At 51.5% G+C, this 23,842-nt stretch overlaps 1 protein-coding gene across 1 annotated transcript; it reads right to left on the reverse strand.

The window, feature by feature from the left end:
* Window positions 1-52: 52 nt before the first annotated feature.
* On the reverse strand, window positions 53-13,657 carry dph2 (diphthamide biosynthesis 2). Its single transcript, XM_079259454.1, has 7 exons — window positions 13,625-13,657; window positions 7,156-7,323; window positions 3,413-3,525; window positions 1,677-1,897; window positions 556-1,245; window positions 261-434; window positions 53-183 (listed from the first exon to the last, which is right to left on the reverse strand). The coding sequence occupies exons 2-7, from the start codon at window positions 7,303-7,305 to the stop codon at window positions 56-58; spliced, it is 1,476 nt and encodes a 491-aa protein (XP_079115580.1). The 5' UTR covers window positions 7,306-7,323; window positions 13,625-13,657; the 3' UTR covers window positions 53-55.
* Between the last annotated feature and the right edge of the window lie 10,185 nt (window positions 13,658-23,842).

Consider the following 23,842-nt stretch of genomic DNA (forward strand, 5'->3'; position numbering starts at 1 on the left):
ATGTTTGCAGCAATGAAACGTTTTTCGTCTTGAAATTATGCAACTTTGCGGAGAATCACGCCGACGTTCCCTCGTCCTCGTAGGCGATGGCGATGCCCCGCCTCCCCCGCACGGCCTTCGTCACGCCCGTCTCCCCCAGCCGGGGTTCTAAACCCCTCCAGCTCCGCGCTGCCAGGAACGCTGCTGCAGATCAATACAGACACAAACCGTTCAGCTTCCTGTTTTCCAGCCGCGGCGGGAACAAACGTTTGTTTGTTTACCAGCTGAGTTGGGGTCGGACACCGTCAGAGTCTGGTTCCTCAGAACCACCGACGACCCCAACGAGGACTCTGCGGGATCCTGTCCCATCAGGTTCCGCAGAGTTCCGGTGATCAATGAGACGTCGACCTCGTCACCTTCCTGCTGATCAGATGGAGGGACGTGGCTCCGCCCACCTGGATGGAAACAGGAAGTGACATCAACAAGCTGCACCTGTTAGAAAGATTCCGGAACCCGATTGGTCCGGCTGCATGTCACCTGATCAGCAGATGTGTTCAGGAAGAAATGGCGTCTAACCTGGCAGGAGATGTCGGAAGTCTGTGACATATTCCTGGGACCAGACCCTGTTCCTGTTGCACGCCACCTCCATCTCGAACGGCGTCACCACCGGCTTGTAGAACTCTCTGGAGTCCAGCAACGAGTTCTCTGGACACGCCACCAGCACGAAGATGTCGATCTCCGGGAAGTTGGCGAGCTTGGGAACATTGAGCTTCCCCATGGCGAACACGTAGCTGCGCTTCCCAGCGGCCCGAATTGTCTGCTTCAGCTGCCGGATGACGGCGAGGTAGTCGGCCACTCCCAGCGTTCCCACCAGGATGCCCACAACGGCGGCGTCTCTGGCCCGCTCTATGGCGTAGTACCGCTTCATCAGTGCTTGGTTGACTGCGACCGACTCCGTCCTAGTCGCCATGGAAACGGGATCAAAGGAGCAGAAGGTGCAACGGTTCCACGTCATCATGAAGTTCCGTAGAGTGGCTCCTTCCCGTCCCACATAGAAGATCCGGTAATCGGCCACACTCAGACCGGCTTTCAGATGGATCTGTCTCCCGAACTGATGGATCCGCTGACGATCTTCCTCCTTGGAGAATCCTCCGTCTCCACACGGTGCGTCCATCCCGCCGTGACTGTAACACCACTGTCCCTCCACCGTCAGCCGAGAGACCACCAGGTTGGGATAGTCTGGAGACAGGAGCGCCTGGACCTCGTCTGAAGGAGAAAAACTGGGACATAAATGGCTCTTTTCCACCAGCACAGACTGAACCGACACCGCGCCGCCTGGCTTCCATTGTTTCTGTCTCAACCGAGGCGCGCTCGCTGCAGGCGGCCTGGTCGTAGCGAGGCGGCGCGGTGGTCCTGCTTCGCCTGCAGCCAGGAACTCCAGAAGCTATCTGGAAGCCGTTGTGCTCGGAGTTATCAGGCATCACTCTCATGACATCCAATGACATTGGATTCTGGCCAATAAGGGCCAGCCAACTTAAAAACGTCACATTTTCAGCCCTCAAAGTGACGATGCCTCGACTCGATCCAGGTGGAAACCCCTCCAAACCAGGACGAGTGCGAAGCCCAGCAGCGCCGCTGGAAAATAGCCATCATTTCGCTCTGAATACCGGAGGAGGGGTCGCTGTGAGGGAACTTACGGATGGCATGATGGTAGTTGACGTCATAGAGGACGATGACGTGACTCTGCGTGTCCTGATGCAGCTCCCTGAAGGACGAAGCACACGCCTCCACATCCAGGGGTCTCCTCTCGAACACGTACATCAGCGGCAGCCGCGTGGATGGACTCAGACATGCGGCACCGTAGTGGACGATGCAGTCGACTCCCGCGTGTTCGGCTGCCACCTCGTCCACGCAGCAGCTGGACACGCAACATGGTTTACATACATGAAACACACACAGAGACATGACCGGCTGTCCCAACTTTCCACTGCGACCTCAACTATAGTACCATGTATACTATAGTACCTGGTACACCAAAGTACCCGGTATACTATAGTGTACCAGCTACACTCTTGTGTACCAGTTACACTATAGAATCTGGTTTATTATAGTAACTGGTACACTCTGGTATCTGGTACACTATGGTATCTGGTACACTCTGGTATCTGGTACACTACGGTATCTGGTACACTACGGTATCTGGTACACTCTGGTATCTGGTACACTCTGGTATCTGGTACACTCTGGTATCTGGTACACTATGGTATCTGGTACACTACGGTATCTGGTACACTCTGGTATCTGGTACACTCTGGTATCTGGTACACTCTGGTATCTGGTACACTCTGGTATCTGGTACACTACGGTATCTGGTACACTCTGGTATCTGGTACACTCTGGTATCTGGTACACTCTGGTATCTTTTACACTACGGTATCTGGTACACTCTGGTATCTGGTACACTCTGGTATCTGGTACACTCTGGTATCTGGTACACTACGGTATCTGGTACACTACGGTATCTGGTACACTACGGTATCTGGTACACTATGGTATCTGGTACACTCTGGTATCTGGTACACTCTGGTATCTGGTACACTCTGGTATCTGGTACACTCTGGTATCTGGTACACGCTGGTATCTGGTACACTCTGGTATCTGGTACACTATGGTATCTGGTACACTCTGGTATCTGGTACACTCTGGTATCTGGTACACTCTGGTATCTGGTACACTACGGTATCTGGTACACTCTGGTATCTGGTACACTCTGGTATCTGGTACACTATGGTATCTGGTACACTACGGTATCTGGTACACTATGGTATCTGGTACACTCTGGTATCTGGTACACTCTGGTATCTGGTACACTATGGTATCTGGTACACTACGGTATCTGGTACACTACGGTATCTGGTACACTCTGGTATCTGGTACACTCTGGTATCTGGTACACTACGGTATCTGGTACACTCTGGTATCTGGTACACTCTGGTATCTGGTACACTATGGTATCTGGTACACTATGGTATCTGGTACACTATGGTATCTGGTACACTCTGGTATCTGGTACACTCTGGTATCTGGTACACTATGGTATCTGGTACACTACGGTATCTGGTACACTACGGTATCTGGTACACTCTGGTATCTGGTACACTATGGTATCTGGTACACTCTGGTATCTGGTACACTACGGTATCTGGTACACTATACTGCCTGGTATACGGCAGTGTACTAGCTACACTATAGTACCTGGTGTACTATAGTACCACGTATACTAAAGTGTATCAAGTACACTGTAGTACTAGAAACTTCATCAAGTATTTGCACAGTTCTAAATAAAGATGGTTAAAGAATGTGCATATTGTATTGTACTGTTAGTATAAAATGAAATAAAAAGTCATGTGACGTGTTTCACGTGCTGCGCTACCTGCCGTAAGACGTGTCTCCCAGAATAAAGATCTTGCCGTTAAAGTTCCTCTGGATCTCTTCTGCGACTCCTACCGAATCAACCAGCAGCTCGTCGGGAAACTGAAGAGCAACCTGGAAACCAGGAGAAGAAAAACAGTCCTCAGTTACCTCCATCATCTCTTCCTCCTGAAGATGGCGTGTTGAGCGGTTGACTTGGGTCGTAGCATTGCTTACTTAGGTCCCAAATAAGGACATAAAATGATAAACTCCAAACCAAATCAACAATGAACAGAACATATAAACCAAGAACAGGGCAAGGGGACAGCAGAAAACCAGAGATAACGACAGGAAATTAGGCAGGTGCTTGCGACCACGACTACGCAATGGAAACGAGCCCTGCTAGCAAAAGGAAAGAAATGGCACCACTACTCCAAGTAAGATTCCAGTTTGTAAAGAAAGTAAGGGATTTGAACAACATGGCGATGTGTCAAACTTCACCATTTTAGAAGCCATTCAAAGCCTGACGCGGAAATTTGAAGAACAGCTAATGGAGCTCAGAGAGCAAGAAAAGCAGAGCAGCTGCATGATCGCTAGCTTGACCAAAGCTGTCCAGTTTAATAATGAAGAAATAAAGGAATGTAAAAAAGATAACAAGGACAGAAAAACAAAAACTTTTGACAAAGGAGAAGAAAGAGCTCCGGGAGCAAATTAAGGAGAAAGAAAGATATAACATGTGGTGGTGCCTGAAAGGTGAAGGAAGGGCTCTAAAGACAGCCGAGTCCCTTTACCATCTTGCCCTGAAAATATTGGATAAAAAACCGTTAACACATCACACTTGTAATATTTTCCATAAGTAGGATCTGCTGAGCTTCAGTCACCTGCTTGATTTTGAACAAGCATGTCTAGTGTACAAAACATGACATGACCTGCCCCCCCCCCGTTCTAAAACTCAACCTGCAGCCACGGTAACGAGAGCTGTAGCGAGAGGAGACTGTGTCGTTCCTTATAGGAAAACCACCTTCGGCCAGACTGTCTTGTCTGTCACAGGTGGGAAACTATGGAACAGCCGACCACACATAACCACAGAGTGCCCCACATGTACGTCTTTTAAAATGGAGCTAAAAGACTGGTTGTTATCTAACCAGTCCTGGACACATTTTAAAACAACTAGTTGAATTACTATTAACATATCTAATCAATCATAGGCTAGGACCCACAGCAACAACACAATATTTGTAGTAATTATTAATATAGCCTCTTAGACAAAATAGCCAGGGCAATGCATAAATAAATATCACCAGCTGTAATTAGTAACTTAGCTTCTATTACATAGAGAATACTGGTGATTATAAACTCACTTACTTATATACTTTGACTAATACTATTTTAGTCCACTAGTATGTAACAGATAGTTATTATAACTTATTCACCTGTATACTTCGATTATTACTATTACAGTCCGTTTGTATGAAATAGATAATAAGCTGAACGCTTTCTCGGCCGACAGAAACTGGATACGTGCATTTTGTATTTCACCCTGAAACACTGCTATTTTCAATGTTATTTACATTGACTGCACTCTGTTATGGCTGTACTCAGGCACGTCTGTTGGGTGTATTAACTAATGTAATGGATGTAATGACTTTTATAATACTGATTGTTTAATAATGGAATAATATGCTCTTACAATGTTTTATTTTGTAATTTTAGGGAACATCTGTTAGGGGACAACAGATGGAAATTAGCCTATGGCTATAATCTGGCTTGTTTACGTCTGCAAACTGTACATGAGGTTCATTAACTGGCATTGTCCCTTTTAAATAAAAGGGACAATAAAAAGGGTGTGTTCCAATTACAGGGGAATCACACTCCTCAGCCTCCCTGGTAAGGTCTATTCAGGGGTCCTGGAGAGGAGGATCCGCCGGATAGTCGAATCCCGGATTGAGGAGGAGCAGTGAGGTTTTCGTCCTGGTCGCGGAACAGTGGACCAGCTCTATACCCTCTTTGGGGTCCTGGAGGGGGCATGGGAGTTTGCCCAACCAGTCTACATGTGCTTTGTGGACCTGGAGAAGGAGTTTGACCGTGATCTCCAGCTCTCACTTGAGCGATTCGCGGCCGAGTGTGAAGCGGCTGGGATGAGAATCAGCACCTCCAAATCTGAGACCATGGTCCTCAGCCGGAATAGGGTGGATTGCCCTCTCCGGGTCGGGAGTCAGGTCCTGCCTCAAGTGGAGGAGTTTACACATCTCGGGGTCTTGTTCACGAGTGAGGGAAGGATGGAGCGTGAGATCGACAGACGGATCGGTGCGGCGTCTGTCGTGGTGAAGAAGGAGCTGAGCCAGAAGGCGAAGCTCTCAATTTACCAGTCGATCTACGTTCCTACCCTCACCTATGGTCATGAGCTGTGGGTCGTGACCGAAAGAAGGAGATCTCGTATACAGGCGGCTGAAATGAGTTTCCTCCGCAGGGTGGCCGGGCTCTCCCTTAGAGATAGGGTGAGGAGCTCGGTCATCCGGGAGGAGATCAGAGTAGAGCCGCTGCTCCTCCACATCGAGAGGAACCAGTTGAGGTGGCTCGGGCATCTGGTCAGGATGCCTCCTGGACCTCCCTGGTGAGGTGTTCCAGGCACGTCCCTCTGGGAGGAGACCCCGGGGAAGACCCAGGACACGCTGGAGGGATTATATCTCTCGGCTGGCCTGGGAACGCCTCTGGATCCCCCCGCAGAGTTGGCAAATGTGGCTGGGGAGAGGGAAGTCTGGGCTTCCCTGCTTCGGCTGCTGCCCCCGCGACCCGACCCCGGATAAGCGGCAGAAGATGGATGGATGGATAAAGGAATCTGGTCTGTTGTCCAATTAAGTAATGATACAGGTGAACCATTATACTGTGTAGATTTTCTAATAAATTTAAAATTACTTATAGAATAAAACATAATCAAAAAGTCAATCCCTACCCCTGTGAAAACTATGATACATTGGGCCAGAGTGCATTCTGATGTTGCAGCAGAACTGAGACTACTCTGTATTAATGGCATCCATCTGAAGAGTTTGCAGTTCTGCAACAAATTTATTAAAATTGCTTAACAACTCACTATTATCCTTTCCAAATTAAAAGAAAGTACATCCTGAAGGAATAGGACACAGAAACATCCAGTAAAATAAGGAAAAGATATTTATATTATCCAGTTTTACCAAAAACGAAAAAAGTATCATTCAAGATCCTAAATGAAATCTACCCATCTAACGACTTGGACAATAACTCGTGTGGATTCTGTGAAAAAAATGAAAACAACAGCGCATTTATCTTTTTTATAGCGAACGTGCATGATTTCTGGATTGCCTTTCAGGGTGGCTCCACTCAAACAATATCACCATGTACCTTCCGACTGTGTGCGTAATCACAACTGGTGTCATAGAACTTGGGACTTCTTGTAAACAACCTGATCCCGATGTAAATATGCCAGAACTGAGCCTCACACCACTGGATGGAAGAATGACCTCAGAACATTCACAAAATCTCTTGAGAATATGAAGAAAAGACTTTTTTCCTTGATGGACTTGTTCATGTTACCGGACAGAGACTTCTCATTGATGGTTTTTAAGCTCTCTTTTCTGTCAGGTTGTCTTGTTCTAAGCTAGCTCAACATTTGTCAGTATGTATTACAAATTGATTAATGTTGTATGTGTACGTTCTATGGTCCATTAAAAAAAAGATACATAACACAAAAAAACCCTCCTTCTCCACCTCCTCTACACAAACACGAACCTTCGTAAATCCATGTTCTGTGATGAAGTTTATCGTCTTCCTGATCTGATAAAACTCTTCCAGGTTTTCCTCTGAAGTCTTTTCCTTCCCAAGGAAGTTGATGGATCTCTGAATGACGGTTTCCGAGCTGCTGCTGAAGGCGTCGGCCATGACGATGCTGTAAACCTGCTAAAAGACCAGAAATGCCACGTTACTATGGTTACAATGAAATGCAGCAGATCAGAAAACATGGCGACCGTTCAGCGTTTTTCTCCACACAAACAGAACAAGCAGCAGCCTTCGGCGGTCAAAAGTGAAGCCTATGTGGAAGTGCATAAAACTGCAGTTCCCCCTTCATCCACTAGGGGCTGCAAAACAGAGCAAATCCCCATAGACTCCCATGTTAAAGGAGTCATAACCTGGTCTTTTCTTGTGCCCACTGTCCTCTAAATGCGTTTAAATAACTATTTAAAAACTTATTAAACCAAAAAAAAAAATTAAAAAGTGCTTTTTCTGACCCTTTATTCATAATAAAACTTTTCTCACGAGAACTCATGCTAAATTTTTATCAACCTTGATATGGATTAAAATACTGTTAATGAGGTGCTCGCTGATTGATCGCTGGAAGTCCGGAGTCGGAAGGGGAGCGAGGCCAGTAGTCTCCATGCTAAAAACATTAGCGGCTAGTGATAGCAGCTAACCCGACAGCAGCAGCTTTCTGAATTCAGCATTGATGTCTGAACCGGACTCTGAGCCTGAGAGAGAAGATACCGAGATGGTGGAAGGAGCACGTTTACAACAAACTGTCTCTGAATGGTAAAGTCCTCACCTTTAATGTCTGCTCGCCTTGCCTGTTCAGATAGCATGTTGACAACGACGCATGTCGTTCATGTTAATACATCTCAGTTTTATTCCATGTTGGACCATTTTTTAAACAATAAATGTACTTTTTAACACAATCCGAGGTTACAGATGTAAAAAATGAAACGGATGTTGACTGAACCAGTCGGTACGTTCAGTGTTCAGCTGCCGGCCGGTCTGCACCAAGATAAGCTCACACACATTTTAACCAAACGGAGTTTCACGAAGCTGCGCTTTTTATTGAGGTTTTATTTACTGTCAAGTGTTTTTCTAAATTAATTAGCTTATTTATATTTCCCGTTTTAGCCAGGAGTGTGAAAAATGCCGTTATGTCAACATGACAGATCTCTGGTTGATGCAACCACTGATGTGGGCTGCTGTGTTACTGTACAGATAATAACATGAAGTCAGATATCTTGTATCATTAATCAGACTTTCTGCTGACTAATGTAGACTCGTGTTTTATATATTCCAGCATCACTTACCATCTATTATGTTGGTCTAATTGTTTCTGTTAAGCTGCACATGCCAACAGAAATAGACAGCAAGATATTATTACTGTGCTCAGAAAATAAAATTTCTCTTTCCTTAAGCAGGTCCAAACTCCTCCGTGTCTGACCCAACACCCTGGTGTGGAACCAGTCTGCTTCAATGCTTTTTCATTACAAAATGCAGGAAACATTTATAAGCAGGATTATGTACATTTACCTGTCGGAGGGAATGAGAGGCAAGTTTCTCTTCAGTGCCCAAAAATTCAGAAATAAAGCTAATCAAATGGCAAATAACTGTAAAAGGTGATTATATATGTTCTTGCCATTTCATATTACATATAACAAATAGTAACTTTGCTGCAGTCACTTAGGACAATAGCAATTGAATTAAAGTAAATACAGAACTTTACCATATACACATTTATGCATCTGACCTCTGAATGTAAAGCTGAAGTAAAAAAATAACACAGCTTTTTAAAACACAATATCTTTATTAGTGTACAGAAATAAAATCAATGCTCATTTTCAATGTAATAAAATAAAAATGATCATTGATTCTGTTAACACAGTAGCTGAGTTTTCTGGGTTTTATGTGGACTCTCGTGGTTCTGGAGCCGGATGAGCAAGCCTCAACAGCACCGTCTTCATCATCATCTTCCTCCAGACTGACTGAGATGTTACCTTCGCTGCTGTCGTCTGGGTTCCTTTTCTTCAGATACTGACATCAGAACAAGCAATAAAAGTGCCTCTTAGCTTCCATTAAGAATGTAAATGTGTTTGATTTATTATAATTTTCTGTATGTAAAATTAATCAAACAAACGACAAGCCTGTATTTCTGAAGAGAGGGTGGAAAAGTCCTTGATGACAGCTGTGTTCCAGCCAGTTGTTGCCTGCATTGTAGGGTCAGTCTGCTCCAACATCAACTTTCAGACATCAGACCGCTGGTGCTGTGCATGGCGTGAGATGTGCTGGAACTAAAATCTGCAAATACAAGTTATAAAAATATCAGCTCATCACATAAATAGTATGTAGGTGTAAATAGCTGCAGTTTAAGAGTAATCAAATATTGTAATACAAATAGATCAAATCAAACTTTATAAAGCACTTTCATACCAAAGACAACACAAAGTGCTTTGCATTCTTTTATTTTTAAAAAGCTGATTAAATTAAACAGGTTTTCACACTGAAATATTAACAAAGAATTTTAAAAACACACTCATTTTATTTCACACAGTCATACACAGACACAATTTTCCCTGACCTCTGTGTCTTCACTGCATGTAGATAAAAATAAAACATATCTTTCAGATCCATCATACCAGGAGTCAGACCTCCACATCCACAGAGGCTGCAGCTGCAGATATTAATCCTGCACAGCTCCCGTTTTACAAACAAGACGTGAAGATGTCAGAAATAAAAAGTTTGCATTCTGGTTCGGTGAATAAATACGATGGAAATAAAATATCCTCCCTGCCGATATCCAACAGGTGCCAACATCAGATTACATGATGGTCACCTTGTTAAATTATCATAATGATTATTACAACTGCATGTCATGTTGGGGACAGCAAAGCTACATCCATCATGAATACTTACTGTGTGGTAGCAGGCGTGAAAAATAATAAATAGAGAAGTCATTTACAAACATTTACGTAGCAGAACATAGGATAGATATAAGAAAATAAAACATTTGTACACCGCAGGAAGTTAAACCTTCAGGCTCGTCTCGTTAGCATAGCCGTTAGCATTAGCATTATCGGCATCAGGTTAAGTCACGTCTGTCACAACAAAGCAGAACTTTATAGCAGTAGTGACACTTACCGACTGCATTGATGCTGAGCCGCTTAAAGTTGCAATCCCCACTCTTTCCAACCGGGTTGATGCCGTCTTCTCCTGGTATTTTCCCAAATGTTAGCAAAATGTTTGGCACAAACAGGCAGCAGCCGGCAGAGATGCAGGTGCATTATCAGCAAAAAAATAATGTAATCCATCTGTCCCTGGTAGTTTGGTCCGCTGATGAAGGGAGAGTAAAAACCCTTCCAGTGTTGGTTTTGCTAACAGACAACCAAGCAGTGGACATGATCGCTGCTCGCACATCTTCACACAGCTTGTTGCTAATAGCAACTGAGGCAGGTCCAGCAGGTGTGTTTAGGCCGGAAAAGGGGCTGGTTAATGCAAATAGCTCCCTGGGATGTCGACATCCCGGGGAGAAAAAAAAAAAAACATGTTTGCGAGACTTCAGCATTGCGGGCAGTTTTGCTGTGAATAAAGCGCCCAGACGGAAAAACCCGCCTGTCTTCAACAGAAAGGCTTCCGGGGATGTTACCACTTCCGCCCAACACTAATACGCACGTTTTAACTCGAAAAAGTGCAATTTCCGGGTGATGACTCCTTTAAAAAGACCAACTTCACAGTAGAAATAAACACGTTTACAGCAGAAATAAAAATGTTTACAGCATAAATAAACACGTTTACAGCATAAATAAACATGTTTACAGCAGGAATAAACATGTTTACAGCCTGGTACAAAAATCCATTTTAGGTTTAATTGGTCAGGTTTACCTTCATGACAACTGTGTGAGGAGTGAATTTTTTCTAACTCGCCCGTTTAAAAGTAATTTAATCTCGAAGTTCGGCATATTTAGGGGCGTGTCCTTTTGATTGACAGGTACCCGATCTCCCGCTTTATGTGAGAAGAACGTAGAACAACCGCGGTTTTTAGCCGGTTAACAACGTGACTTAACTTTAGCCCGCTTACCTCCGTTAGCTGGTTAGCTCCTGTTAGCACCGGGTTAGCTCTGTTAGCTCTTAGCTACAGGCAGGTCAGAGTTATTTAGATGTCAATCATCCACCATGACGCTCACAGCCCCCCTCTCAGCTCCACCTCTTTGCGTCTCTTCAGGAGAGACAAGATGTCCTTCCTTTTTTTTTGTCCTTCCGTCTGCGTGTCCCTCCTGCCAAGATGGTGATGGTAGGAACTGCCCACTGAGCTTCAATTCCACTCTTCAGAAACCTACAGGTGACGTCACAGAGGCTCCGCCCATCCTTTATACACAGTCCATGGAACAGATACAACAAATGCAACATTTTTACCAAAACACATCATATCAGAGTAAGGGAAAAACACGGATTTGAGACATAAGCTGTTTACCGAATGTTTCCACACAAAACAAAACATCAGAATGAAAAGTGTTTACTGCAGGAAAACCATGGAATATGTCTGAAAAGGGGGCGGAGCCTCTGTGACGTCACTTGAAGGTGTCTGAAAAGCTGAACTGAAGTTTACTGGGCGGCATCCACTAACGGAAGCACGCAGAGGTAGGCGGGCTAAAGCAAAGGCGTGCTGTTAGCTGGATAAAGTCACCTGGTAGCGCTCACTCCTCTTTTTAAAAAATTTTTTTTCTTTAACCTGTCCTGTCCAGCATCTCAGGATACAGAACAACAATCTGCGTGCCGTATTTTTGCCAGATAGATTTGCTCTGTTAAGGGAGACATCTCATGTATATAGCTGCCCTTGATAATCTGAATGCAATCATCACCAGTCTTGATACGGCCGAGCTGGACCTGGCAGGGAAAGAGGAAAAAAAGAGGAAATGAAAGGAGGAAAAAGAGAGAGAGAAAAGAAAGGCGTGTCTAAGCTGCTAAAGTTACAGTATTTGCAAAACAATATAAAGTACTGAAAAAAATACAACAAGACATCAGTAGGATAGTGACAATATTCAAAAACAGACAAAAAATTGAAAAATAAAATTTAAAAAAGTAAATGAATGAATAAAATAACAATTACAATACCAACCGTTATTAAACATACCTACAGAGAGTCATCAGCAACATTTAGTAGGAACCAGATGGGAAGATGAGCGCATGTGGGCGTGCACGTGTGAGTGTTCAACCTGTGATCATGCAATCAAAGATCAGCTGAGTGCTTGTAGGGGAGCACGACCCGAGGTGTAGGGGAGGAAACCAAGGCCCCCAGGGCCCGGCAAGCCCACCGCACACAGAGCCCGGGCAGGCGAAGCAGAGAGAGCCTCCGTCCCCCGAAGCCCAGAGCAGTGGAAGCCTCCAGGCAGGCTCCAGGCAGGCGCCACCCGGCGCCACGAGGCAGGGGCACCGGGTAGCACAGGGCGACGGCACGCCGGCCCGGCGGGCCGCACCGAGAGCCGGCAGCCCACAGGCCCCAGGACCACCCGTTCCCCCCGGCAGAGCCCCGGCCAAGACCCAGCGGGCCCCGCCCACCCAGAGCAGAACTATCGTTGGCCGGCGCACATTAGGGGTAGGGGTTAGGCTGTATTCATGTCTGTAGTTGGACCTATAGACATTAGGGGTAGGGGTTAGGGTTTATTCATGCCTGTAGTTGGACCTATAGACATTAGGGGTAGGGGTTAGGGTTTATTGATGTCTGTAGTTGGACCTATAGACATTAGGGGTAGGGGTTAGGCTGTATTCATGTCTGTAGTTGGACCTATAGACATTAGGGGTAGGGGTTAGGGTTTATTCATGTCTGTAGTTGGACCTATAGACATTAGGGGTAGGGGTTAGGGTTTATTGATGTCTGTAGTTGGACCTATAGACATTAGGGGTAGGGGTTAGGGTTTATTGATGTCTGTAGTTGGACCTATAGACATTAGGGGTAGGGGTTAGGGTTTATTCATGCCTGTAGTTGGACCTATAGACATTAGGGGTAGGGGTTAGGGTTTATTGATGTCTGTAGTTGGACCTATAGACATTAGGGGTAGGGGTTAGGGTTTATTCATGTCTGTAGTTGGACCTATAGACATTAGGGGTAGGGGTTAGGGTTTATTCATGCCTGTAGTTGGACCTATAGACATTAGGGGTAGGGGTTAGGGTTTATTCATGTCTGTAGTTGGACCTATAGACATTAGGGGTAGGGGTTAGGCTGTATTCATGTCTGTAGTTGGACCTATAGACATTAGGGGTAGGGGTTAGGCTGTATTCATGTCTGTAGTTGGACCGACACCTTACAGATAAATGGATACCCATCCAAGATGGCGGCGAGGAGACGTCAGCTCGTAGAAGCAGGGTGATGCGGCGTCTATGTATATTATGTCTATGCGCTAAACTGCTAACATACCCGATGCTTATTAATAAATTTGTATAATTATTAAAGTAAACTTACTGTGAACGCTCACAGGTCGCTTGTGCCTCCACGTGCGGACGTTGTCCAGCTTATGAGAACACTTCCGGGTTAAACATTATTCACACTACTTCCGGTTTCGTCCGCCAGCGGACGCGACGCTAACGTATCACCATGGTAACACAAAAAACAAAACTTTTAACAATGATTTTAAATGGTCATCACCCTTTATTTTATTTTCTTATATATATATATATATATATATATATATATATATATATATATATATATATATATATATATATATATATATAATTTCACAGATTTAAGTGTAAATCAAATACATCTATACAAAAAGTAATTATTTAAAAACTAAGTTCCAGTGAACTGGTTCTGGTTCTCATTACAGGACGGACACGCAGACAAAGGGACACGCAGATGGAGGGACATGCAGACAGATGGACACGTAGATGGAGGGACACGCAGACGGAGTGACACGCAGATGGAGGGACATGCAGACGGAGGGACATGCAGATGGAGGGACATTTAAGACGGAGGGACACGCAGACGGAGGGACATGCAGACGGAGGGACATGCAGATGGAGGGACATGCAGACGGAGGGACATGCAGAGGGACATGCAGATGGAGGGACACGCAGACGGAGGGACATTTAGACGGAGGGACACGCAGACGGAGGGACACGCAGATGGAGGGACATGCAGAGGGACACGCAGATGGAGGGACACGCAGACGGAGGGACATGCAGAGGGACATGCAGACAAAGGGACATGCAGAGGGACATGCAGATGGAGGGACACGCAGACGGATGGACACAAAGACGGAGGGACACGCAGATGGAGGGACACGCAGACGGATGGACATGCAGACGGAGGGACATGCAGATAGAGGGACATGCAGACGGAGGGACATGCAGACGGAGGGACATGCAGACAGAGGGACATGCAGACGGAGGGACACGCAGATGGAGGGACATGCAGACGGAGGGACATGCAGACGGAGGGACACGCAGATGGAGGGACATGCAGACGGACGGTCATGCAGAGGGACATGCAGACGGAGGGACACGCAGACGGAGGGACATGCAGACGGAGGGACACGCAGACGGAGGGACACGCAGACGGAGGGACACGCAGATAGAGGGACATGCAGACGGAGGGACATGCAGATAGAGGGACATGCAGACGGAGGGACATGCAGAGGGACACGCAGATGGAGGGACACGCAGACGGATGGACACGCAGACGGATGGACACAAAGACGGAGGGACACGCAGATGGAAGGACACGCAGACGGATGGACACGCAGACGGAGGGACATGCAGACGGAGGGACATGCAGACGGAGGGACATGCAGATAGAGGGACATGCAGACGGAGGGACATGCAGACGGAGGGACATGCAGACGGAGGGACATTTAGACGGAGGGACATGCAGACGGAGGGACATGCAGACAGAGGGACACGCAGACGGAGGGACACGCAGACAGAGGGACACGCAGACGGAGGGACATGCAGATGGAGGGACATGCAGACGGACGGACATGCAGACGGAGGGACACGCAGACGGAGGGACACGCAGACGGAGGGACATGCAGACGGAGGGACATGCAGACAGAGGGACACGCAGACGGAGGGACATGCAGACAGAGGGACACGCAGACAGAGGGACACGCAGACGGAGGGACACGCAGACGGAGGGACACGCAGACGGAGGGACACGCAGACGGAGGGACATGCAGATGGAGGGACATGCAGACGGAGGGACATGCAGACGGAGGGACATGCAGATAGAGGGACATTTAGACGGAGGGACATTTAGACGGAGGGACATGCAGATGGAGGGACATGCAGATGGAGGGACATGCAGAGGGACACGCAGACGGAGGGACACGCAGACGGAGGGACATGCAGACGGAGGGACACGCAGACGGAGGGACATGCAGACGGAGGGACATGCAGACGGAGGGACATGCAGATAGAGGGACATGCAGACGGAGGGACATTTAGACGGAGGGACATGCAGATAGAGGGACATGCAGATGGAGGGACATGCAGATGGAGGGACACGCAGACGGAGGGACATGCAGAGGGACATGCAGACGGAGGGACACGCAGACGGAGGGACATGCAGAGGGACACGCAGATGGAGGGACATGCAGACGGAGGGACACGCAGACGGAGGGACACGCAGATGGAGGGACACGCAGACGGAGGGACATGCAGACGGATGGACACGCAGATGGAGGGACATGCAGACGGAGGGACATGCAGACGGATGGACACGCAGACGGATAGACACGCAGACGGAGGGACACGCAGACGGACGGACATGCAGACGGACGGACATGCAGACGGAGGGACATGCAGACGGAGGGACATGCAGATAGAGGGAAATGCAGATGGAGGGACATTTAGACGGAGGGACATGCAGATAGAGGGACATGCAGATGGAGGGACATGTAGATGGAGGGACATGCAGACGGAGGGACATGCAGACGGAGGGACATGCAGACGGAGGGACACGCAGACGGAGGGACACGCAGATGGAGGGACATGCAGATGGAGGGACACGCAGACGGAGGGACACGCAGACGGAGGGACACGCAGACGGAGGGACATGCAGACGGAGGGACATGCAGACGGAGGGACATGCAGATAGAGGGACATGCAGATGGAGGGACATGCAGACGGAGGGACACGCAGACGTAGGGACATGCAGACGGAGGGACATGCAGATGGAGGGACATGCAGAAGGAGGGACATGCAGACGGATGGACACGCAGACGGATAGACACGCAGACGGAGGGACACGCAGACGGAGGGACACGCAGACGGAGGGACATTTAGACGGAGGGACACGCAGACGGAGTAACACGCAGATGGATGGACACGAAGACGGAGGGACACGCAGACGGAGGGACATGCAGACGGAGGGACATGCAGATAGAGGGACATGCAGACGGAGGGACATTTAGACGGAGGGACATGCAGATAGAGGGACATGCAGATGGAGGGACACGCAGATGGAGGGACACGCAGACGGATGGACACGCAGATGGAGGGACATGCAGAAGGAGGGACATGCAGACGGATGGACACGCAGACGGATAGACACGCAGACGGAGGGACACGCAGACGGAGGGACACGCAGACGGAGGGACATTTAGACGGAGGGACACGCAGACGGAGTAACACGCAGATGGATGGACACGAAGACGGAGGGACACGCAGACGGAGGGACATGCAGACGGAGGGACATGCAGATAGAGGGACATGCAGATGGAGGGACATGCAGACGGAGGGACATGCAGACGGAGGGACATGCAGAGGGACATTTAGACGGAGGGACATGCAGATAGAGGGACATGCAGATGGAGGGACATGCAGATGGAGGGAAATGCAGACGGAGGGACATGCAGAGGGACATGCAGATGGAGGGACATGCAGATGGAGGGACATGCAGAGGGACATGCAGATAGAGGGACATGCAGATGGAGGGACATGCAGAGGGACATGCAGATAGAGGGACATGCAGATGGAGGGACATGCAGATGGAGGGACATGCAGACAAAGGGACATGCAGAGGGACATGCTGATGGAGGGACACGCAGACGGATGGACAAGCAGACGGATGGACACGCAGACGGATGGACACGCAGACGGAGGGACATGCAGATGGAGGGACATGCAGACGGATGGACACGCAGACGGAAGGACATGCAGACGGAGGGACATGCAGACGGAGGGACATTTAGACGGAGGGACATGCAGACGGAGGGACATTTAGACGGAGGGACATGCAGACAGAGGGACACGCAGACGGAGGGACACGCAGACAGAGGGACACGCAGATGGAGGGACACGCAGATGGAGGGACATGCAGACGGACGGACATGCAGAGGGACATGCAGACGGAGGGACACGCAGACGGAGGGACACGCAGACGGAGGGACATTTAGACGGAGGGACATGCAGATAGAGGGACATGCAGATGGAGGGACATGCAGATGGAGGGACATGCAGACGGAGGGACATGCAGACGGAGGGACATGCAGATAGAGGGACATGCAGACGGAGGGACATGCAGACGGAGGGACATGCAGATAGAGGGACATGCAGACGGAGGGACATTTAGACGGAGGGACATGCAGATAGAGGGACATGCAGATGGAGGGACATGCAGATGGAGGGACATGCAGAGGGACAGGCAGACGGAGGGACACGCAGACGGAGGGACATGCAGAGGGACACGCAGATGGAGGGACATGCAGAAGGAGGGACACGCAGACGGAGGGACACGCAGACGGAGGGACACGCAGACGGATGGACACGCAGATGGAGGGACATGCAGACGGAGGGACATGCAGACGGAGGGACATGCAGACGGAGGGACACGCAGACGGAGGGACACGCAGACGGAGGGACATGCAGACGGAGGGACATGCAGACGGAGGGACACGCAGACGGAGGGACACGCAGACGGAGGGACATGCAGATGGAGGGACACGCAGACGGAGGGACATGCAGACGGAGGGACATGCAGATAGAGGGACATGCAGACGGAGGGACATTTATACGGAGGGACATGCAGATGGAGGGACATGCAGATGGAGGGACATGCAGATGGAGGGACATGCAGAGGGACACGCAGACGGAGGGACATGCAGAGGGACACGCAGATGGAGGGACATGCAGACAAAGGGACATGCAGAGGGACATGCTGATGGAGGGACACGCAGACGGATGGACAAGCAGACGGATGGACACGCAGACGGATGGACACGCAGACGGAGGGACATGCAGACGGATGGACACGCAGACGGAAGGACATGCAGACGGAGGGACATGCAGACGGAGGGACATGCAGATAGAGGGACATGCAGACGGAGGGACATTTAGACGGAGGGACATGCAGACGGAGGGACATGCAGACAGAGGGACACGCAGACGGAGGGACACGCAGACGGAGGGACATGCAGACAGAGGGACACGCAGACGGAGGGACATGCAGATGGAGGGACACGCAGACGGAGGGACATGCAGACGGAGGGACATGCAGATAGAGGGACATGCAGACGGAGGGACATTTAGACGGAGGGACATGCAGAGAGAGGGACATGCAGATGGAGGGACATGCAGATGGAGGGACATGCAGATGGAGGGACATGCAGAGGGACACGCAGACGGAGGGACATGCAGAGGGACATGCAGATGGAGGGACATGCAGACGGATGGACACGCAGACGGAGGGACATGCAGAGGGACATGCTGATGGAGGGACACGCAGACGGATGGACACGCAGACGGATGGACACGCAGATGGAGGGACACGCAGACGGATGGACACGCAGACGGAGGGACGCGCAGACGGAGGGACATGGAGATAGAGGGACATGCAGATGGAGGGACATTTAGACGGAGGGACATGCAGACGGAGGGACATGCAGACGGAGGGACATGCAGACGGAGGGACACGCAGACGGAGGGACACGCAGACAGAGGGACACGCAGACGGAGGGACACGCAGACGGAGGGACATGCAGACGGAGGGACACGCAGACGGAGGGACACGCAGACAGAGGGACACGCAGACGGAGGGACACGCAGACGGAGGGACACGCAGACGGACGGACATGCAGACGGACGGACATGCAGAGGGACATGCAGACGGAGGGACACGCAGACGGAGGGACATGCAGACGGAGGGACATGCAGACGGAGGGACATGCAGACAGAGGGACATGCAGATAGAGGGACATGCAGACGGAGGGACATTTAGACGGAGGGACATGCAGATAGAGGGACATGCAGATGGAGGGACATGCAGACGGAGGGACATGCAGACGGAGGGACACGCAGACGGAGGGACACGCAGACGGAGGGACATGCAGATAGAGGGACATGCAGACGGAGGGACATGCAGATAGAGGGACATGCAGATGGAGGGACATGCAGATGGAGGGACATGCAGATGGAGGGACATGCAGATGGAGGGACATGCAGAGGGACATGCAGACGGAGGGACACGCAGACGGAGGGACATGCAGAGGGACACGCAGATGGAGGGACATGCAGACGGAGGGACATGCAGACGGAGGGACACGCAGACGGAGGGACACGCAGACGGAGGGACACGCAGACGGAGGGACATGCAGAGGGACACGCAGATGGAGGGACACGCAGACGGAGGGACATGCAGACGGATGGACACGCAGATGGATAGACACGCAGACGGAGGGACACGCAGACGGAGGGACACGCAGATGGATAGACATGCAGACGGAGGGACACGCAGACGGAGGGACACGCAGACGGAGGGACATGCAGAGGGACACGCAGATGGAGGGACACGCAGACGGAGGGACACGCAGACGGAGGGACATGCAGAGGGACACGCAGATGGAGGGACACGCAGACGGAGGGACATGCAGACGGAGGGACATGCAGACGGATGGACACGCAGACGGATAGACACGCAGACGGAGGGACACGCAGACGGAGGGACATGCAGATGGAGGGACATGCAGACGGATGGACACGCAGACGGAGGGACACGCAGACGGACGGACATGCAGATAGAGGGACATGCAGACGGAGGGACATGCAGACGGACGGACATGCAGATAGAGGGACACGCAGACGGATGGACACGCAGATGGAGGGACATGCAGAGGGACACGCAGATGGAGGGACATGCAGACGGAGGGACACGCAGACGGACGGACATGAAGAGGGACATGCAGACGGAGGGACACGCAGATGGAGGGACATGCAGATGGAGGGACACGCAGACGGAGGGACATTTAGACGGAGGGACATGCAGATGGAGGGACATTTAGACGGAAGGACACGCAGATGGAGGGACATTTAGACGGAGGGACATGCAGATGGAGGGACATGCAGACGGAGGGACATGCAGACGGAGGGACACGCAGACGGAGGGACATGCAGATGGAGGGACATTTAGACGGAGGGACATGCAGATGGAGGGACATGCAGACGGAGGGACACGCAGATGGAGGGACATGCAGATGGAGGGACATGCAGACGGATGGACACGCAGACGGAGGGACACGCAGACGGAGGGACATGCAGAAGGAGGGACATGCAGATGGAGGGACACGCAGACGGAGGGACACGCAGATGGAGGGACATGCAGATGGAGGGACATGCAGACGGATGGACATGCAGATGGAGGGACACGCAGACGGAGGGACATGCAGATGGAGGGACACGCAGACGGAGGGACACGCAGATGGAGGGACATGCAGATGGAGGGACATGCAGATGGAGGGACATGCAGATGGAGGGACACGCAGACGGAGGGACATGCAGATGGAGGGACACGCAGACGGAGGGACACGCAGACGGAGGGACATGCAGATGGAGGGATATGCAGATGGAGGGACATGCAGACGGATGGACACGCAGACGGAGGGACACGCAGATGGAAGGACTCGCAGATGGAGGGACATGCAGACGGAGGGACATGCAGATGGAGGGACATGCAGACGGAGGGACATGCAGATGGAGGGACATGCAGAGGGACATGCAGATGGAGGGACACGCAGATGGAGGGACATGCAGACGGAGGGACATGCAGATGGAGGGACATGCAGACGGAGGGACATGCAGAGGGAGGGACATGCAGACGGAGGGACATGCAGATGGAGGGACATGCAGACGGAGGGACACGCAGACGGAGGGACATGCAGATGGAGGGACATGCAGACGGAGTAACACGCAGACGGATGGACACGCAGACGGAGGGACACGCAGACGGATGGACACGCAGACGGAGGGACACGCAGACGGAGGGACATTTAGACGGAGGGACATGCAGACGGAGGGACATTTAGACGGAGGGACACGCAGACGGATGGACATGCAGATGGAGGGACACGCAGACGGAGGGACATGAAGATGGAGGGACATGCAGACGGAGGGACACGCAGACGGAGGGACACGCAGACGGAGGGACACGCAGACGGATGGACACGCAGACGAATGGACACGCAGACGGAGGGACACGCAGACGGAGGGACATTTAGACGGAGGGACACGCAGACGGAGGGGCACGCAGACGGAGGGACATGAAGATGGAGGGACACGCAGACGGAGGGACACGAAGACGGAGTAACACGCAGACGGAGGGACATGAAGATGGAGGGACACGCAGACGGATGGACACGAAGACGGAGGGACACGCAGACGGAGGGACATTTAGACGGAGGGACACGCAGACGGAGGGACATTTAAACGGAGGGACACGCAGACGGAGTAACACGCAGACGGATGGACACGAAGACGGAGGGACACGCAGACGGATGGACACGCAGACGGAGGGACATGCAGATGGAGGGACACGCAGACGGAGGGACACGAAGACGGAGGGACACGCAGACGGAGGGACACGCAGATGGAGGGACATGCAGAGGGAGGGACACGCAGACGGAGGGACACGAAGACGGAGGGACACGCAGATGGAGGGACACGCAGACGGAGGGACATGCAGATGGAGGGACACGCAGACGGAGGGACATGCAGATGGAGGGACACGCAGACGGAGGGACACGAAGACGGAGGGACACGCAGACGGAGGGACATGCAGATGGAGGGACATGCAGATGGAGGGACACGCAGACGGAGGGACACGAAGACGGAGGGACACGCAGACGGAGGGACACGCAGATGGAGGGACACGCAGACGGATGGACACGAAGACGGAGGGACACGCAGACGAATGGACACGCAGACGGAGGGACACGCAGACGGAGTAACACGCAGACGGATGGACACGAAGACGGAGGGACACGCAGACGGATGGACACGCAGACGGAGGGACACGCAGACGGAGGGACACGCAGACGAATGGACACGCAGACGGAGGGACACGCAGACGGAGGGACACGCAGACGGATGGACACGCAGACGAATGGACACGCAGACGGAGGGACACGCAGACGGAGGGACACGCAGACGGATGGACACGCAGACGAATGGACACGCAGACGGAGGGACACGCAGACGGAGGAACACTCAGACGGAGGGACATGAAGATGGAGGGACATGCAGATGGAGGGACACGCAGATGGAGGGACACGCAGACGGAGGGACACGAAGACGGAGGGACACGCAGACGGAGGGACACGCAGACGGAGGGACAGGCAGACGGAGGGACACGAAGACGGAGGGACACGCAGACGGAGGGACACGCAGACGGATGGACACGAAGACGGAGGGACACGCAGACGGAGGGACACGCAGACGGAGGGACATGCAGACGGAGGGACACGCAGACGGAGGGACACGCAGACGGAGGGACACGAAGACGGAGGGACACGCAGACGGAGGGACACGCAGACGGAGGGACACGAAGACGGAGGGACACGCAGACGGAGGGACACGCAGACGGATGGACACGAAGACGGAGGGACACGCAGACGGATGGACACGCAGACGAATGGACACGCAGACGGAGGGACACGCAGACGGAGGGACATTTAGACGGAGGGACACGCAGACGGGGGGACATTTAGACGGAGGGACACGCAGACGGATGGACACGCAGACGGATGGACACGCAGACGGAGGGACACGCAGACGGAGGGATATGCAGATGGAGGGACACGCAGACGGAGGGACACGAAGACGGAGGGACACGCAGACGGAGGGACACGCAGACGGAGGGACACGCAGACGGAGGGACACGAAGACGGAGGGACACGCAGACGGAGGGACACGCAGACGGATGGACACGAAGACGGAGGGACACGCAGACGAATGGACACGCAGACGGAGGGACACGCAGACGGAGTAACACGCAGACGGAGGGACACGCAGACGGAGGGACACGCAGACGGAGGGACACGCAGATGGAGGGACATTTAGACGGAGGGACATTTAGACGGAGGGACACGCAGACGGAGGGACATGAAGATGGAGGGACATGCAGACGGAGGGACATGCAGACGGAGGGACACGCAGAAGGATGGACACGCAGACGGAGGGACACGCAGACGGAGGGACACGCAGAGGGACACGCAGACGGAGGGACACGAAGACGAATGGACACGCAGACGGAGGGACATTTAGACGGAGGGACACGCAGACGGAGGAACACGCAGACGGATGGACACGCAGAGGGACACGCAGACGGAGGGACACGCAGAGGGACACGCAGACGGAGGGACATGCAGATGGAGGGACACGCAGACGGAGGGACATGCAGACGGAGGGA

Source organism: Telmatherina bonti (genome assembly GCF_933228915.1).
Source record: "Telmatherina bonti genome assembly, chromosome: 20".
Taxonomy (NCBI): domain Eukaryota; kingdom Metazoa; phylum Chordata; class Actinopteri; order Atheriniformes; family Telmatherinidae; genus Telmatherina; species Telmatherina bonti.